We start from the raw sequence: 18832 nt of genomic DNA, 5'->3' as shown, positions 1-18832 counted from the left end.
ACTTTTGCTAAGCCTCATTTCTAGTACTTGTTCCTTTATGACGATTCCTATTTTTTTGAGTTTTCATCCCAGGTCTAGCTTGAACCTGAGCTAACCAGACAGAAATGAATGGAACACTGCCCTGCTTAACTCTGTTTTTCTGCTATCTCGTCAGGTGTAAATGACTGACTGGCCTCAGAAGCAGAAACGCATAGAAAAAGGAGCGATGATGCATTCACTGCCCGCAGCAATGAAGCCCTGGGGTCTTTTCAGCCCGGGGTACTCAGATCAAGCAGTCATCAAACCGCATGACAGCACAAATTTATGTCCCTCTCCTCCTTCCCAGCTTTCTGCCCTTCATAAAATCCATCAATATTCCTACTCCAAATTCCTCAGAGATACACTATTACCAGACATAGACAGACAGCCATCAGTTAGTGAGGTACAGCTCATAAGTAGCTCACTAAAAAGCCTGCTGGGATAAGGGAGGGAACTGCTGTGGGTGTATTGTTCCAGTCCCATCATTTCCCAAAACACTGAATGAAATAATAACTTGTTTATAATGATGCATGACATCAAGGCAATACTACATAGAAGCACTTGAGAAACACTTTTTGATACTTGAGAAACAGCTTCGAATCCTATGACCTTTCTCCAAGTGAGAAAGTCTTTAGGGAGGCCATAGGATGCAGAAAGCCCTACAATTCTTCTGGTTCTCTAGAATTTTTATTTTTTTTCCTCAGATTTAAGAAATGGGCAGGACCACATCCACTTGCCACACTTGAACCTGCCTGTTTTCTCTTCCCTTAGAGCTGATCACTCTGGCTTAAAGCTGAAGATACCTCCCTTGCCAAGAAGTTTTGGGATTGATACACCAGTTCATTCCACAGTACATTTTTGACATAAAATGAACCGTGTACAGGCACTTGAGCCATTCTTCTCCAATAAGCTATAGGAGGAAAAAATTGCACTCCCTATGTGCTCACATTACATAATTTTCCTCTCCCTTTGCCTTTACCTATCCTGCTTAAAAGTAACTGGCCTTACAGGTTCACAGCTTTCTTTTTGATACACTCTGCCACGATACCACAATTAAATCCTTTTGTGCTATATGGCCATCAATCCCACTTCCCTTTGACGGTACACTAGGTGCGCTGCCTGGTTGCATTCCCTGTTTCTAAGCAATAGAGAGAGTTTGCTGACCAGTTAACCTCTTGTATTTTCCTATTGTACAGTGTAGTAAAAATGAAAGAAATCCAAAGTTTAGAGGGGGGAAAAAAAAAAAAGGCAAAATAAATGAGAACTGATTGTGTTTCCCCTGAGAGAAGATCTGCTTTAGAGATGTAATCTAATGCACCTTCTATCCCGTCCTCCCCATATGCAGCTTCTTCTTCCAAAGAAAGGAATAATGTCTTCAGCATCAGTATGGGTGACTTATGTCTGGGCAACTAGAAAGTCTCAGGACTGAGCCCTGCTGATGACTTAAGCTGCTCTGTGTACAAAACGCCATGCATGGAAGGCAAAAGCCTTGTTTTGTTGCCCCAAAAAGGGAAGAAGGTTTAGAGGCTTGCTAAAAACAACCTTCGATCAGCTGTACACATCTAGACAATGTCTTGAGTGTCCCAGATGGTCTCAGCTGTTGGCATAAGCAATGACAATGACATTCATTTCTTTGCATGAGACTCACCACATACATCCCATGCGAGTACAATTTTTCATCTGCTTGCTGATGGAAAGTTAAATTCACCCAGAGAAAAGCTATCCTTGAGGCCCACAGGATCCCAAATCCTGTGGAAAAAGTCTCAGTGGGGAGGGCTAGTCGTACGACCACTTCCGGCTACTATCTAATTTTATCTGTGTATCACTGATACTGAACGCAATTCTTTTTATCATGAGAACCCCCTGACAAACAGGACTAAAAATAAAAAGCAAGAGCTTGGAGTTGGCACAAGCTGTGCTACATGGACTCCAATTTGTATAGCAGGAACTATAATCACTCTGAGACGTGCCCAAGCCCTCAGGCATCCCACAGGATTTCAGTCACTTGTTTACAAGGTGTTCTGATTTGCAGCTGTTTGACTACTGTGGCATTTCGAGAGGGGGCGGTTTGAAAGGATGTTGTTACTTTGGACTTCGGGATTGGGAAATGGGTATTGAAAAATCACACAAGAAAACAGGCGAGTGCTGTCTTTGTTCTTCCCCCCTTACATAGGAATGACGTCAGTGCTGGGGAAGGGAGCTCCAGGAACAGATCAGTGCTCTGTAGGGAAGGAGCAGGGAACAGGTAAAGCCCTGAAAATGGAGCCATGCCCTAACCTACCACACCAGAGTACCTCATATCTGATGTGGGGGGACTAAGCTCCAGAGGTAAGAAAGGAACCGTCCAAGCCCATTGTTTTTCTGCCTTTTCTAACAAAAAAAGCAAATAAATTGATACTGTGCCATGGACACCCCTAAGAACTGGGCTAAAGGCCGTCACCAGCTCACTTCAAACAGGCCAGCAACTGAAATGGATTTGGCCACTGGCTCAAAGTGATTTAGCAATTGAGACAGCTCTTTCCATCATTCCTGCTCTCCTGACCTGGGCAGTTCCTCTTTCAGAGCTACATTAAGCTAATGCCCACTTTCTTCTGGGCCCTCTTGGGATAATGGATGCAGATATGCAGAAAGAATGTAAAAATCCATCTGTTATCCGGGATGAGTGATTTGCACAATGGTGCCCATGAGTGTTTGTTTAACACTGTGGACAGCAAGAACCCTGCTAAGTTGTAACACACTGAGAAAGGAAAAGCAAGAAGAGAGGAGAAAATAGCCTGGCAGTTTTAAAACTAATGTCCACCGAGCTGTGTGCATTTTTTGGCTTAGTTAGCTGTTTGCGTGTTTTTTGTGGGAAACCAGGAAGGACATGTGGAGCTTTTCCCAGGCTTTAGAGTGTTATTCTCTTGTTTCCAGCACTAGGTTTTTGTATGTGTTAATTGACAATAACTCGTGTAGAGAATATAGCACCAAGAGGATATTTACCTCGCAAACATTTCGTCTGCTGCCCCTCTCTCCTCTCCTGTGACTTTTTCAAGTGACAACTGACTTGAAGCGCCACGCACACTTGGAGAAGCGTCACCCCTGCCAACCTTGGACACGAGCCCCTTGCCTGCCCAGTGTGTGCCAGCAACCTGACCGCACTTTCTTGGCAAGGAGCAGCCATCTCCTCACTTCCTGGAGGCAAAAGAGAGCTCAGCCTAGAATGTAAAGCACAAAAATGGAAAGAATCAGTTAGATTGTAACATGACAAATTGTTGTTTTTCTAGCTGAATTAAAACCTACCCTGTGTTTGATTCTGAGTGACACTGATCGGTTTGGCACCAGCAGCTTCTCCACTGGAGACATGAGTGACTTCTCTTTAAGCAAGCATCAGAATTATCTAGGCTGGCATTACAGTTCATCACACTCCTTGCTTTCTCTAGGCAAAGTTGAAGGAAAAATCTGCATTCGCGTTGCACATGCCATCGAAGATCTCAACGTGCACGACTTGCCCTAGCTCACATGGCAAATCTGTATCAGAGTCAGGGTCAGAAGTCCTGACTCCCTCTCATTTCCTCCAGCCAGGATGCCTTTCCCCCGAGGTTAGCTATGACTACTGCCATCAGGGACGCACTCTACTGTCACCACCTTGCCATACATACCAGTTTTAGATTCCCTGTTTTTCACCCATAGCTATGGAAAACTGTCTGCAGAAGAGGCTGCTAGAAAGGAAGTTGAAGATTGCTGAAGTCTATTCTAATCCATGGTATCTATATTTATGCAGCCCTTGTCACAGCAGAGCAGAGAAAATGTCACTGGAACAGTTTTCTTTTTGCCAGCAGCCAAGAGGTTTAAAAAGAGGCAGTATAACCTCTATTTGATGATGTGTTTGTACAAATGTTTAACTTGCTATTTCATTTAAAAATCATCTTTAATGTTGATTTATATTCCTGGCAGTGAAGTCAGGAGGTTGGCAATCCCGTTCTGTTTCAGTCTGTGCTCTGACTGAAGCAGTAACGCAGATCAAAGAGAAGTCTTACAGCACTCACATTTTATCATCCTGAATGTTTTCAAGTTCTCACTCTGATATTCATGGGCAGATTATGTAACTATGGGATTTATACTTCTGAAGGCCAAATAGTAAAGGTTGAAATGTTGTATCATTAAGAAGTATTTGGAAATAATTGAATTGAAACAAGGAAGAACATATCAAGTGAACACTTGACACGAGCAGCACTGCTTTCCTTGAGATGTCATCTTGCTCCAGTCATTTATAGGGTCAGCCATTTGTTTTTGTGCCGTAGAATATCAAATTAACTGCATGTTATTATACATTCCAAGTCTTGCTTTTCCATCTAAATATGTCGAGCTGGAATTTTGATTGCCTTAGTAATTGCTAAATATTCAAGGACTCGAATTCCATCATTAGCAGTTTGCCTAATTGGCGGGAGAGGAAGGCGAAGCAAGCCACGGCCGTTCTGCGAGTTCTTTGTACGGTAAGAACTTACAGCTCGTTATGGAACTGGTCAGAATGACGACATCTTGCCCCGGTGCCTCCCCGGGGCTCCCTGCCCATCGCTTTCGCGCAGTACCGCTGAGGTACCGACGCGTTTGGCCCCCCGGTCCCCGCCGGCCCCGCACCCGTGCCCGCTGCGAGCCCCCGGAGCGGGCGCGAGCGCCGCCACCCCCGCCTGCCGCCACCGGGCTCCGGCCCCGCCAGCCGTTAACGGTCACCGCGCCCCGCCCACGCGCCGGCCCCGCCCCGACAGGCGGGACGGCAGCGGCCACGCCTCCTCCCGCCGCGCGACCCGGACGCGCTTGTGGCGGGCCACCCGGAAGTAGTGGCGGCGGCGGGGCGGTTCCTGCGGGGCAGCCGGCGTTATGTTTGTAACGGCGGCGGCGTGTGAGTGGCGCGGGGAGGCGCGGGGCTGTCCGGCCCGGCCCGGCCCGGCCCCGGGAGGCGGGTGGGGGACGCAGCGACCTGCCCTTCCCCCTCCGGCTGCGGTGAGGCCTGCGCCTCCCGGCGTGCCCCGCGCCGCCGCCGCCTCGTGCCCGCGTGGGGCGGGGCCGCAGTTGGAGAGGGCGCGAGGCGGCCGGTGCCCTGAGGGACGGAGCCCCGGGAGGGGGAACGGGTGGGGGGGGCTGTGTGCGAGCGGTGCCGCCGGGACAGCCCCTGTGGTAGGGGGCCGGGGGGGATGCTCGGGGGAAGTGGCCACTGACAGCCCTCGGGAAGCGGGGGCGGCGGAGCTTCGGCTCCTGGGTGGGAAAACGGGAGGGCGGCGGCGGCGGCGGGCGGCGCGTGAGGTGCGAAACGTGCCCGTCGCGGCCTCTGCGCGAGCTTGGGGCGGGGTGGGGGAGCGGCCTGAGGGGAGGCGGGCCGGAACCTCACGGTGGCCTGCGCAACGATTGGGCGCACAGAACACGGATGAGCAATTTTTAAAGATCTGGTAGGGTTTGGGGGGGGTTGGGTTTTTTCATTGCATTTATGCCCTAGACTTATGATTACTTCAAACTCACTGAGCTGACAGAAGAAAACAATCCTGCCCGTTTCGTGCTACGTGGTGGGTTAGCTCAGGGGACCCAAAACCAGCCTTGTGAGAAAGTTAGTCTCATGCCAGAACAGCTCCCTGGTCTGGTTCACCCTGCGGCCACACCACCTGTGTGTTGGCGCTGCGGCAGGAACCGGGGAGTGTGAGGGCCTGCTGTCCTCACCCACACTTACTTCATACCTGCCTTAACTGTGTCTCCATCTAGTGAATTCGTATCCAGCATTGAAGCTTTATGTCAAAAACATCTGGGGGCTGCAGCAAGTGCAACCTGCTGCGCTAGGTGCTGCGTTCACCCAGGCACGTGGAAAGGCGGTATGAGGGAAAAAAGAGCAGGTGACTGGGAGCGCACAGATGGAAGGACAGGGGGGAATTTATTTTGTGACAGTAAATTTCTTTGCACAATGTATCTGGCGCTATTGCGAAGGCAGGCAGTGGAAAACTATATCTTGCATATAAAGGAAACAAGATAAAATGATAACTTTCTTTTTTTTTTTTTTTTTTTTTTTTTTTTTTCCCTCCATGCTGCAAAATAACAGTGGCCAAGAGCAAATCTAAGTAAGTGATGCTTTCCTCACTAGCTTTTGATTTCTTCTACCACCCTGTATCTTCAAGTGACTTTACAAAATGTTATGCTTCTCTAGAATTTTTTAATATCTCTGAGAGAATTGCAGTCCTTGAGTCTAGCTGCATTCTCTCTGTCCTTCTGCATGCGTGTCTTTTCACAGGTAAGTACAGAATGCTGTGAAAAATCCCCTAGGTTCTAAAATTGCAGCATGGCAGGTGTCCTATGGGCTGTCGTGTTGAGCTGAGCTGTAACACCCAAAGCGCCCAGCGCAGGGGAGGCATGCTTCTGAGCATTATGATTAAAGAGAGGCTATAAATTATTCACATAATCTTCCTCTAGTTTACCTTTCATACATTTTTAGCTGAGGAGGGCAAGCCGAGGTAGATCATAGGTCTTTGTTGTTTGTAGGCTGGACTTTGGGCAGGTGCCGTGAACCTTTCTCGTAGGCAGGGTGCAGAACACTTCCCAGTTCCAGCACGCTCCTATGTTGATACGTGAGGAGTGGACAAGGCACAGCCAGTGCTCTGGGCACCTTGATTTGCTCTGTAGTTCAGCTTGGGAGAGGTGTTAGTGTGATCTGGAAGAAAATTAGTCACGGTCCTTTGACCTGTAAAGAAAGCTGATGTGTTTTAAGTGTTGGAAAGGAAGTAATAGATGCTTTCAGCACACCAATAGTGTTACAGTGTGGATGTAAGGAGAGAGGATCATGTGAAGAGAATGACTTGCATCCAGAATGCTGTTTGTAAGAAAATCAGCTGGACAAATGTCTCAGTTTGGCCCCTTGGATTTATGTGAATACATTCCTGTCTTCTGTATATCAGAAATTGGTTCAGTGCAAGTGTATTACATTTGGTACTGCACAACCTCAGGAACTATGGCCTTTGGTAGATTTTCTGATTTTTTTGTTTGTTTGTTTGTTTTAAGAATCAGCCTCCAGCAGAGTCAGTACCAACCACTTTCTGGGTCTGAAGGCATTCTTCTGTTAGAGGATTTCTGCACAATTGTCAGGGTTTGAAATTAAGAAAGCACTTCCCACGTATGTGCCTCATAGGGAAGAGCAGTTTAAAATCTCGGCATTGTACTGTTATCTGCTTGCAGAAACAAACACATCAAAGCAAGATGTTTCCACAAGGTGAAAAAGTAGCTTTTAAAAATGGTGCTAGTAATATTAATATGATTTCTGCCCCCCCACTCCTTTTTTTTTTTTTTTCCTGCTGATGTTCCTTTGTCTGGTCTTTGTATAGTCCCATACATACTTCAGGAATATGTTATCTCCTTATATTATTTATCCTTCTGTGTTCCCCTTGGGTTTTTGTCCCCATGTCCTGATAGCTTTCCCCTATTCTTTCCTGCCTCTGCTCCTAGCTACATTTCTTTATCGGGCAGCAAGTTTTTTGAACAAGGTGTATTGTTCAGAAAGGGCTTGGGCTCAGATATGTGATGCACAAGAATTTCAAGGCCCAGTTATACTGATACCACTGATTCCCCCAGAAAAGGGAAACTGCACAGAAGCTTTGAGGAAGTGGGTGAGGTATAGGGGAAGGAGCCTGTGTGGTTACTGGTGCGACATATCACACCTGCAGGAGTGTACAGGAGAGGACAGTAATTGGGGATAATCCCTCGACTATTCTTGGTCACTTGGTCTGCAGGAATCCAGTGGTTTTGTGTTTATTTTGAACTCAACAGTAAATCAGATTGCAAAGCTGAAAGGGAGAACTCAGGGAAGTACACTGGTCAGAGCTGCACAAGTGAGGAAGAATGGCTGTCTCTTCAAGGTTCATTTGGAAAGATCATTTTGTATTAGAAGCAGGAAAATCCAGGAAAAGGAATTGAATGCCCATGTGCAGAAATGCTGCCGTCTCTTTATTGCAATGGAAGAGAAATGTAGTTTACGGACTGGTTGAAGGGTTTGACCTTTCTTTTGAAGCTTCAGAAGATGCCCTGTGTCTGGGCAGGTCTCGGCACACTTGCAGGGTGGGGGGCGAGGGGGTGGCTTTCTCTGTCTCCTGGCTTTCCCTGCTCCAGGCACCCAAGCTGGTGCCAGCCCCGCCCCGGAGCGGGAGCCCCCGGCGGGGAGGGGCTTCCCGAGGCCGCGATAACGTCAAGCCCCGTGTCTCTGGCGGGGTGGATGGTGCCAGGGGCCCTGCTTCTCCTTTTGCATGCCTCTTGTTCCATCCTATCTGCTCGGGTTCCTCTCTGCATGTGGAAGTGATAGTCTGTGATACAGGCTTATCTCCAGCCCGAACATCTGTAACTACCATCATCCTTCCTCTCTTGCCATTATCTTTTAAGCCATAGTGACTCAACTGTATGCTGATTTTCTTTCTTTTTTTTTTTTTTTTTTTTTTTTTTCTTTCTTTGCTCTTTTTCTTCCTCCCCTCTCAGTGTTTTGTGGAGGAGCTACTTCTCCATGGCCTTGTATTCTGTTCAGGAGTTACTTAAACTTGATGCTGTAGCTGATGGTTTATAATGGGCTCTTTGTTACCAGTTTAGCATGTAGTATTGACACTCCCATCCAGAACATCCACAAAGTTGCAATGACGTATCTCATGTGGTTGTGCCAAACTGCTTATGCTAAAAGCTTGTCTGTTTGACCGTGCCTTGGCAGACTGGTGGGCTGCTGGCCTGTGCCTGTGCACTGACACAGAGACATTCCTTGTGACTTCAGATACATCCTGGTGAGGATGAAAAGTGCGGCCGAGACAGGCTACTGTTTCAACATCAGGAGACTCCGACTGCAGGAAAAACTGGTCCTGCTGAGATACGATCCCATTGGTAAGAGCTTGGGGAAGAAGTCAGCCTGCTTTGTGTAAGCTGCTCTAACTGTGTGGGGCAAAAGATTTGAATATAACAGGATTTTTCCCATCTAAGCAGAATATGTCATAACATGTTTCATACTCAGATGACTGTACAGTTGCTGTTCTTCATGACATTCCAGTGGGAAGTAAAGGTTGCCCTCATTTTACAGATTGTGGTGGTAAAACAAAGTAATGACTTGCCCGACACATCCGTCTTTGATGACAGCCATGCCACATGTCAGTGGCAAAGCAAAGTGACACAGGAGTTCTTTCATTCTGTTTCTTTGTGTGGTTTGCTAGACGGTGCTACCTCCAACAAGCAGCCATGAAGTATGCATCAATAGAAACGTTCTGTTAAGCTGCCATGGGTGCTCTAGACAATACCTTTTAACCATCACTTACAAAATGGACTTTTGAAGAAATAAACACAAGTTTGTCCTCCTCCACAAATGATACTGCTCTCCAGATGACAGTTTGTGGGCTCTCTTATGTTCTTCTGGTCCTTGCATATTTTCTCAGTTTAAGAATCTGATTTTTTTGGGGGGGGATTATAGCACTTGCCAAGCTGCCTTTTGCTCACCAAGCCTTTTTGAAAGGGGACTAAGAGCTCAAGTTTCTGGAGGAGGAACCAGTCTGTAGTTAACCTTAAAAAGCTTAATTTAGTGTTAAAAAGCTTAATTTGGGGAAACTTAAGATTTAAACCAGACCATGCGAGAAATAGCATGGTGGAGTTAATGTAAAAGATTATTTAAGTTTGTGAAGAAAGGTATTAAGTGGTTCTAAGTAGACAACATAATGCATGGTCTGTAGTTATGTCGTTCAAGCTTATTTTTTCTTACAACTTTATGTTCATGATAGATGACTAACCTTTTCATACGCCGATCTAACGGTACAGGAGCTTTATGGCAGGTGAGAGAAACCAGCAGGCAAGCAGTATGCTCTCACCAAAGCACTCATGCTGACAGAGGTTGTGGCTCTCCTGAATTCCGTACAGAAGGGGAATTGGAGATCACAGGGATTATTTTCTTGAGTAAGAAAAGTTTAAATTACTGCATCGAAACACTGTGCAAAGTGATCCTCCAGAAGCTTCGCAACTTGTAGGAAATGTGAAGAGAGTGGAGAGCTCAGGCTAAGTAGCACTTCTGTTGCAGAACATGTAGTAGGTTGTTGAAGTACGAAATTGGAAGTAATTAAGAAAAAAAGCTCTGATCTTTGTAGCCTGTAGTAGAACACAAGTGAGAAATTGATGTGAGAAAGTGCTGCATGTGTGAAGGGAAGTAAATTTGAGTCTAGATACCAACTCACATCAGGAATATGTTAGGAAGCATTTTCACTTGGCATGCATTTTCACCTTATGTTTTGTACTTCTCGAAAACCTGGGACCTCCACAGAATGAAGCTTTTTAGTGAAGTAGTGGCAGTAGTGCCCAAGTTTCACTACCTCCTAACTGCAGCAACAGAATGTGTTACTAAGTTGCAGTATTTCTTAAAGCGAAACTTTTATGTGGAAGAAGAGAGTTTGTTATTGTGCGGATTACTCTGGCGTAGCTTTCAAAGGAATTCATATAATGAAGTTCAACAGGGACAGTGGTGCTCTTCAGATGGCATTGTAAAGCTTTATTTTTTTAATTTGTTTTTTAGTAACGCGTTGGCTATGCTTAACCTGTAGCTGAACTGACTTTGCTAACACCTGCATCGGGCCTCGGAGGCGGGGCCAGTCTGTGCCTCACTGGGAGATCCACAGGACATGACTTTTCAGTCCGTCTGTGAGGCCGACCAGATCCAGCTCATCATCTGTAGTTGTTTGGGCTCTGAAGCTGAGTAGTAGAAAGCAGTAAGAAGCTATTTTTGTCCCTACATCGAGCAGCTGTGACTCAGAATAGTCACACAGAGCAGCTGTTGAATGTTTTCAGCCACCCAAATCCTGATACTTATTTTCACAGAGGTAAAATGGACTTCTTAGGAACTAAAAATTACGTGAGGTAAAGTGAAAGCACTGCTAAACTCCTTCAAGAGCTGGTTAACAGCAGCGCTGTGCCAGTCAGTTGCTCCGCACTCGTTTAAGCAGCGAAGGCAGCCAGGAGAGAGGGATGTAGGCTCGTTGAATTGCATCTTAACACTTCAGCCTTCCTAACAGATTTTTTTTTTTTTTTCTCTACAGCAAAACAACGTGTCCTCTTCACAGAGAGGAAAAAAATCCGCTCTCTCTGAACAATGACTGGAGTTGATTTATGCAGGAGGAGAGGATGGTCTGGGGGGAGGATGGGGTGAACGCTGATTCAGAAATCGAGCAACATGGGCTGAAAAGAGAGGAAATGAACTGGGATCACCGTCTCCTGTGATTTGAAGGCCATTGTGAATAAAACAATGTAGAGAGAGAAAATTCTTAATGTCTGGACATAGATCATCACAGTAACATTTATTTATCTTTTGAGTTATTTTTACAGTACTCAATTAAAAAAAAATTAAATAGCAAATCCCATTGTCTGTGTTTTCCATTGTGAAAGAGGCTGTAATCTTCAAAGGAACTATTGTTTTATAAGGCAATAAAAATTAACATTTTCCACAGCAGGAATTCAATGGCAGGATTGCAAGTTTTTCTAACCTACCAGCCCCAGATTCAACAGTAGCGACCGCGAATTGGTGTCATTCCTTGGAGGGGTAGTGTTGCACCAGCTCCCTCCTAGGAAAGGAAGAAGCAAGGGGAACCTGGTGAAATAAGATGACCTTTTGGACGAGCTGTGACCACGGCTAAAAGGGCTATATTATTTTCAGTCAGGTAACTAGGATGAATTTTTTTCACTCCTGGATTTTTGTCGAGCATGAAGAAAGTAGACAACCAAAGTAGTTCTCTGATGTTTCGGGATTTTTTTCTTTAAGTAGCTCAGTGATATTTGGAGCAATAGGGCTAGAAACATTTTTCAAAGTCTACCTCGATAGCACTCGATAGCAAAATCATGTGCTGGCGTTGCATAGCGGAAGTTCTGATAAAATCAAGTAAAAATATCAGGAGCCCAACTACACTCCAGATGTTTTGCTGTAAATTTTGTGTAGCTCAGTCTAGCGCGTTGTGTGGGGCTGGAGAGACCTGCCGTGCTGCATTTGAAAGACCCACCACCCTCACCCCATCTCACTTGTAGAACAAGAACTAATAGGATTTCTCAAATAAAAAGCAAAGAGACTTTCCTGGTGTTTTCAGTCAGCAGAGGAGAGCCTCAGTGTAGTCAGGAGCATAATGCTGTCTGGGAGAAGATAAAATCAGTACATTGAGCTAGACAATGTCAATTAGAAAAGGTCCTGAGGCAAGTCCTTCCTGTAAGGATATGAAGATTGTGTCCCTGATGCCTGGACACTCACTGATGCGATGCAGTTAGACTTCCTGATCATTTCCTCCATGGGCAGCTCGGGATAGTAAGCCAGGTAGAAGGCCAGTGCTCCCACGAAACTGTCTCCAGCTCCCTGGAATAAAATAACAAACAAGTTTAAGTGTATTCGCACAGGGAAACAATTCAGGTGCGTTTACTGGAAAAACAAAAGTTGAAGTGCTGATTGCAGGAGTCAGGAAATTGTTCAGGGGTTGAGTTCAATTCACTTTTCTATGTCTAGGAAATTCTGTTGTGTTAAACTAATGCCATGATCTTTGCGCACAGCTGTTGAATCAAGGTACACGCTATAATACAGCTTAAAATTAAAAGCAAGTATGCTACATTTCAGCAACATGCTGTTATAAATACTGCTTTTGAAACTTCCTGTTGTTGGAGTGTCCGATTTTGATTTCTCAACCTAAATGTTCCATTAAAGCTATTTTTCTCTCATTTAACTTCTGTTTTTCATAAAGGTCGGTGGTAGAAGGGACAGAGAAAAGGAGAAAAAGATAAGCCATGCGGCCTGTGGCGTCTGTAAATTCCTAGTTGCAGAATGATACAATTTGATGCCTCGAGAACTTAGCTGTTGTTCATTAAAAATTCCTACCAATGGAGGCTGATGCTGTGCCTGTCCCATAAACCACTCTTACTCCTGGGGCAGGCTTTGCCACTCGTGTTGAGTCTGCCTGTGGCGGTGGAGGACAGTGACATTCGCCTGGAGCTCAGGCAGCCGTGGCCCTGCTAAGCCACCTGGCCCCGGGGCCGTGTCTCCCACGAGACCTGCCTGATGCTCTGCCTGCCCTGCGCAAGCCTGAGGCAAACAGGGGGTACCCCTGCCTCCCCCCGTGTACCCCGCGCCCCGGCTCGCTCTGACCCTCTCACCCACATACCACTAGTTCTGTTCTGATCCACAGGGAATGACAACCGTTTGCCTCCCAACTGTCTTTTAACAATAACTGTTGTTTTGAGATGTTCAGTGCTCTGTAGTGTCCCCAACAACTGGCAGAATGAATAATTTTTAACTTGATTTGCTCGTTTCATTCCACAGTGTCCCCTCCCTCCTCCTCCCCGAAGACTGGCTTGGTTTCTAAGGCCAGGCTGATAGCAATTCTCGTTGGTACCGTGAAACTGGTTCTAAGGTCCCCTTTTTTAAATCATACTTTCATAGCAGTAAAAGCATTACATTGGACACACTGGTAGCATCTTATTTAGTTCAAGAACCAGGATATGGATGATCTCCCCTGAGGGGTTTTGCCTCTGAAGTTTTATTAAATAGGCCCCAAGAGTCATGGGACAAGAGCACAGGGCCTGGAAAAAGTTAGTGAAGAAAGCTGAGCAAAGTTTCTAACTGGAAGTCAAGGTTAGGAAGTTATTTTCCAATGTCGCGTTCTAGCGGTTCTCAGTGTTAAGCTCCTACTTAGAGTAAAATCAGCCGCGGATAATAGCTCCCCGGCAAAAAAGTACCCCTTCCACAGAAATCTGTTCGTGACGTTACCAGCAGCTGGCGGGGCCGAGCGGGAACCCTGGTGGGGGCGAGCCCAGGCCGTGGGTCCCTGGCCGGGCCCAGCCCGCCCGCTGCAGCCCCTCGAACCGGGGCTCCCGGCCAGGGAACTCCCCGCTCCGCTCCCGCTCCCGCTCGGCCCGAGGCCGGGCCGCCGCCGCCTTCCCCGCGGGGTAGGGCCGAGCCTCGCCGGGCCCGTGGCAAGTTATTAAGTGACGCGGTGCCCCGGCATGCAGCTGTAGCAGCACCTGTTTCAACAGTTCTGTATTCCTGAACAGACGAGGGGCAGGTGAAGGTTTTTATCGATTTCTGTTGGGCCTTTGTCTCTCTTCTGGTTTCCAGCGTGCTCCCACAATGGCAGGTGGAGCTGGAGCAGCTGGCAGCTAGTTAAGCATTGCCAGTGTCTTTTGTCTGATGCATAATACAAAAATCTCCAGCCCATCTCAGAGTTTATAATCTAATCAGTGCGTGATTAATTATTAAAGCTATTTTGGCGCTGCTGTTACAGACAGAAGTAAAATTTCAGCATGCCGATCTCTTATGCTGTAGCTCGAGCAGGAAGAACTTGTCATTTTTATATCAAATATTTCTGACAGTGATCACTGGGCAACAGAAGTGGACAAATAGTATTTTAATGAGGAATACTCAGAATATCTGGTGTCAAACAGCATAAAGCATTAGCTGGCAGCAGCATGGAGCAGAACACTGTCTTTTTGATCTTTTTTTTTTTTTTTTTTTTAATGGAGATAACTAAATACTGCTTCAAATAATTGCTGCATTGTTTGTTATTGGAGTAAAAAAAGACTAACTGCACATCACCCAGGTCTTAGTTTGGATGATGGCGAGATGGAACGTAAATTCTCCCTGCAGAGTTCCTGTGCCTCTCCACTTGAGGGTGAAGCTCTGAGGTTGTGAGACGGCTTGCAGATCCCCCTTTTGGCAAGGCTGAACTATGTTAAATGACTACAAAGGTGGAAAAAGGGGTCAACAGCAGACTTCCATGCAGAATGGAAAAAATCCCCCTAGTATTTTTTTGCAAGAGAAAAGATTACAGGATGATTGGAGAATATACAGAAGGATTTTATGCCAGTAAACTTTTGCTGAAATCCTTACTTCCCATACATTGACTGAAGCAGTCAGTATCTCTAAACTTCAGCTCCTGCAGACCTCAAGGGTATCATAAGTTCTGCTGCTGGTAAGTAAACATCTTGTGTGTGGGGTGTTTACAATACAGGAGCTACTACACTGAAAACAGCAGCATGTATCAGGCAGATTATGTAGATACCCTGTTCAGCCTTGGTTCTGGTCTGCGCAGACATGACTGGTCCAACGTGACTTAAAGCGCAATAGCAGAACTGATTCAGCCACAAGGTTAGCTGCAGCAAGAACTGTTTTCAGCCTACAGAAACAGACCTTCCCTCTTTGGTATTGTGGATTAGGCTACATTGGGTTTGGTAGATTCAGGGAAGGTCAGCACAGAGCAGAAGAAGGAACAGGCTCAGAGTAAAATCAAGATTATCCAAACTTTGTATTATGAAATATTAGCTTTACATTTAGCCGTTTCAAAAGTTGTTATAAGAAAAAAAACCCAAACAAAATAATTTGCAAAAATAATGAATTTTGAAAATGACCAGTATGGTGCATTTATTCTGCCCACTGACAAAATATAAACACAGAATATGTAAAATTTTACATTCTTCAGCATTTTCTTCCAGGAATCTTAATACATTGCAGACTTTGAGATAATCCTCATATCCTTGAGTGCCTGGAGACAATTCATTCCATAATTGTAAAAATATAACTTGTTTAACCTTTTTCTAAACAGGCAATGCTAGTTTGTATGAAATAAAATAAAGAATTAGATCAAAAAAGTTGTCTGATATGGCGTCGCTAGTTCTAAAATGGGTACGTTATGGTTTTGACTAAGTTTTATGGTTTTGAAGCAGTTTTGAAAACCTATTTATATTCTGTGCCACTAGTCTGGAAGGTCCTTGTTTTCCTGTGTGTCTGGAAAAGGGCATTTTTGTTTGTTACAATCCAGCATTGATAGAGATTCTGTGCCTCTAGAGAAGAGAAAACCCATGAAAACACTTCTATTTATACCTTAGCTTTTGTTAGTCCTGATTTGTCAGAAGCTGGTTCACAACTTCAGTATAACTATTTTTATACGATGCTGCCCTGAGAAGCTTTTTGAGGAAAGTGCTTTGTAAGTGGAAACTATATTGTTCAACAGTCTTTCCAGCAAGTAAGGCATTTTTCAACCAATCATGCGTAGAATAATAGGATGCATGTCACTTATACAATAAGATGACTTCCTCACCAAAATAATTTGGAGGTCAAGAGGCTGAACGCTGCAGTTCACGGTGTTGCAGCAGTTGCACTGCCTTGTTTCAGGGCAACCTCCTGCTCTGCCTTCACCCTCCCAGCCTGTCCTCCTGGGCAAGAGTAATGGCAACCACCTAAGAACAGGATGGGGCTCTGGCTCCTGAAGCCTGACGCTGTTATTGAATCTCAGAAGAGTTTCCTCAGGTGATGTTTCAAGAAATCACAATGTATGCTCTGTGTATTACATGGATTCATTCCATTAAATACACTGTAAGAGCATGCTACCAAGTCCTAAAAGGAATGATGCATTGTACAGCAGTACAAGAGAAACATTAGGCATGCCCATAATGACAAATTCTTCGTTTAGTGGATAAATAAAAACATCAATCCAAAAGCTGTCAAAAACTGCATTATAATGTAGGATCAACGATATTGCTTGCAATGATGCTTACAGTCTCCTAGGAGCACTCACAGCAGTGCACAGATGAACGAAGCCTGAGGATTACACTGATTTAGTGCAGTCTAAATGCATGGCAATGCAGAGATGCCCAACTCTGTTGAAGGAATTGGGCCTTGGAGAATTCCTGTTGTATTTATAGCACTCCATAACCGTGTGATACTGGATTATGCTAAGGATGTTATCGCTCTGTGTCACATCTGCTCAACATTCCTTGCTGTACCCTTGCCTACGCTGTACCCAAACTACAAATTAGCCCTACGTCACACAAAATTATCTGTCAGCAAAGACACTCACTACCCATTCCTCTTAAGTAGGGAAAGCCTATGTCTTCCTACAAGAATCCCTGGGCTGTGTTTTGATGAAAGGTTACTAGTGGAACTGGAGAAACACTTTCAGCCTTTGGGATATATTCAGACACTCTTGTGCCAAGAGGGTCTATGTCTCAGCTATGGGATAACTTCAGCTGAAATGCTCAGGGAGCAAAATACCCCTTGGTAACAGTGGTTGAATTAGTTATACAGCTGTTTTTTTTTTTTTTTTGGTCTTTATTTCTATGATTTCCTTCTCCCTGAAACAGCCCATGTTTATCCTCTATGTGATGGAGAATAGTTTATTTCTGGAAATGTTACTGGTCGTTTTTTTTGGCTTTTGCATTTATTTGCCTGTGCAATACTTTTTTTTTTTGGGGGGGTGGGGGGTGGGTGGGAGTGGTGGGGGTGGTGTAATATTTCTTCCCCCACCATTTTTCCTTATGTTTCACTGGAGTGATATTTTGGCAGTTTGAATTAAGAGAGTTTAAATTAAACTAACTCCACTATCTTGAAACTCTCCTCAAATTAAACTAATTTGACTATCTTCACACCATTTCCTAAGTTCAAGGCCTCACAAGGGTGACTACTCCCACGGTGTCTGGGGTTGCTGATCCTGTGCGGAAGGATTGCCGCCTTTGTAGGGCACCTCAGAGATACTGGTGGGGCTCTGAATGGCTATGCTTATAGGAGCAGACCTGTGGTCACAAACCTCTAAAACTTGAAATATTTGAAAACTACAAAGAGATTTTCCAGTAGCACAGTTGTTCCTATATCTATGCACAGAGTTTTGAGCCAGAACAAGATGATAAAAAGTCCTGAACATGGAACTACCAAATTTTGCAATAAAAATCAAAGGGACTTGAAACAAAAAGCAGGGCTCTCCTTTTTAGGTCTAAGTTAGGCTTTTGGTGCAGACTAGAGAGCACTGCAAAGCTACCTGGGTTGAAGATAAAGTACTAGAAGCACACTGTGCCCCCAGACCTTTAGGGTCTCAATCCACAACTGCATTACTGTGCTTAATCTGTGCTCTGGTAACAGAGTGTTTCTGCAGTCTTGACATGAAGACAAGCCAGAAGATGTTATGCTAAGCCAAAAGAAAATATAGAGAGAATCCATGGTAGTGGTGCTCATCTGTTCCTTTCTTCTTCCCCTCTGCCTTCCCCAAACACACACCAACGCTGTCTGATGTGGTCTGCACACTCCAGACCAAGTCATGGGGAACTGTTACGCTGCTGCCCCACCATACGCTCCTTCCTCCCAGCCACGTGCAGGAGGGCTATATTCAGCCACTGTTTAACAACGGCGGGAGGTGTAAGCTAACACATTTTAATTTGCATTCCCTGTAGGTTGACAGTGCACTCTTAATTCCAGTGATTCAGACTGCAGTTTCATAATAGGCTTAAGCCAATCCATGGGTATGTTATTGCTGAAAGGCTCAGTCCCCACTCATGTTTTTATCCTTGTCCCATGTTCCCACACCCTCCCATACATCAGATCTAGCACTCGTGTGGCCAAGCAGTGAGGCAGATCAGTTCTCTGATCCATCTGAAGACTAAGCCAGACAACATTGACCAAGAAACATTAGTTTCCACCCAGATCAGCAAACTGCTGTATTACGACATGATAGCTAGTCCTATGCAAAGGAGAAAGAGGTTAGAGACACTCCTTTCAGCAGAAGCATGATCTTGGATCAGCTTAAGCCAACTGTGAAACCTCACCCTCAGTCAACACCAGGCAATTCATTAACTCAGTTGTGTATCCAAGTTCTAATGCTCTGGCTCTTCGTTCACACAGGGAAAGCCGCCTGTTCCACTCTTCCCCCCCTGCACCCTGTGGGCTCGGACTGGAGGAATGAGGGAACGATCACGCTTTCTTTCTGTATCTTTTCCAGACTCTGTTCTGGGAAGCCGTGGGAAGGAGCAATCCCTGAGTTTCTTGCATTTATGTTGTGTTGTACTTCCA

At 45.3% G+C, this 18832-nt stretch overlaps 2 protein-coding genes and 1 long non-coding RNA gene across 5 annotated transcripts in view; 2 read left to right on the top strand and 1 right to left on the bottom strand.

Annotated features, from left to right (window-relative positions):
- Nucleotides 1–4786: 4786 nt before the first annotated feature.
- MRPL33 (mitochondrial ribosomal protein L33) lies at nt 4787–11385 on the top strand. The gene is made up of 4 exons (XM_042789270.1): nt 4787–4900; nt 6083–6101; nt 8780–8886; nt 11070–11385. Exons 1-4 carry the CDS (start codon nt 4879–4881, stop codon nt 11117–11119), a joined length of 198 nt encoding a protein of 65 aa, XP_042645204.1. The 5' UTR covers nt 4787–4878; the 3' UTR covers nt 11120–11385.
- Nucleotides 5460–6070, top strand: LOC122153166. The gene is made up of 2 exons (XR_006164998.1): nt 5460–5599; nt 5752–6070. It is a non-coding gene; the product is annotated as an uncharacterized LOC122153166 (long non-coding RNA).
- Nucleotides 11309–18832, bottom strand: part of RBKS (ribokinase) — a 70439-nt gene continuing 62915 nt past the window's right edge. For 2 of the 3 annotated variants that reach the window (XM_042789269.1, XM_042789268.1), the window contains one exon: nt 11309–12367. In XM_042789269.1, the coding sequence (XP_042645203.1) occupies nt 12194–12367 (174 nt within the window). In that variant the 3' untranslated portion in view covers nt 11309–12193. The remainder of the gene's footprint in view (nt 12368–18832) is intronic. The other variant, XR_006164997.1, reaches the window with a different exon arrangement.

This window comes from Tyto alba, unplaced genomic scaffold (genome assembly GCF_018691265.1).
Source record: "Tyto alba isolate M040663 unplaced genomic scaffold, T.alba_DEE_v4.0 Super-Scaffold_16, whole genome shotgun sequence".
Lineage (NCBI taxonomy): Eukaryota > Metazoa > Chordata > Aves > Strigiformes > Tytonidae > Tyto > Tyto alba.
This window is presented reverse-complemented; position numbering and strand designations above follow the sequence as displayed.

Coding starts and splice junctions, on each gene's coding strand:
- MRPL33 (XM_042789270.1), top strand. CDS start 4,879: ATGTTTGTAACGGCGGCGGCGT. Junction 8,887..11,069: donor GCTGAGATACGATCCCATTG/GTAAGAGCTTGG, acceptor TTTTCTCTACAG/CAAAACAACGTGTCCTCTTC.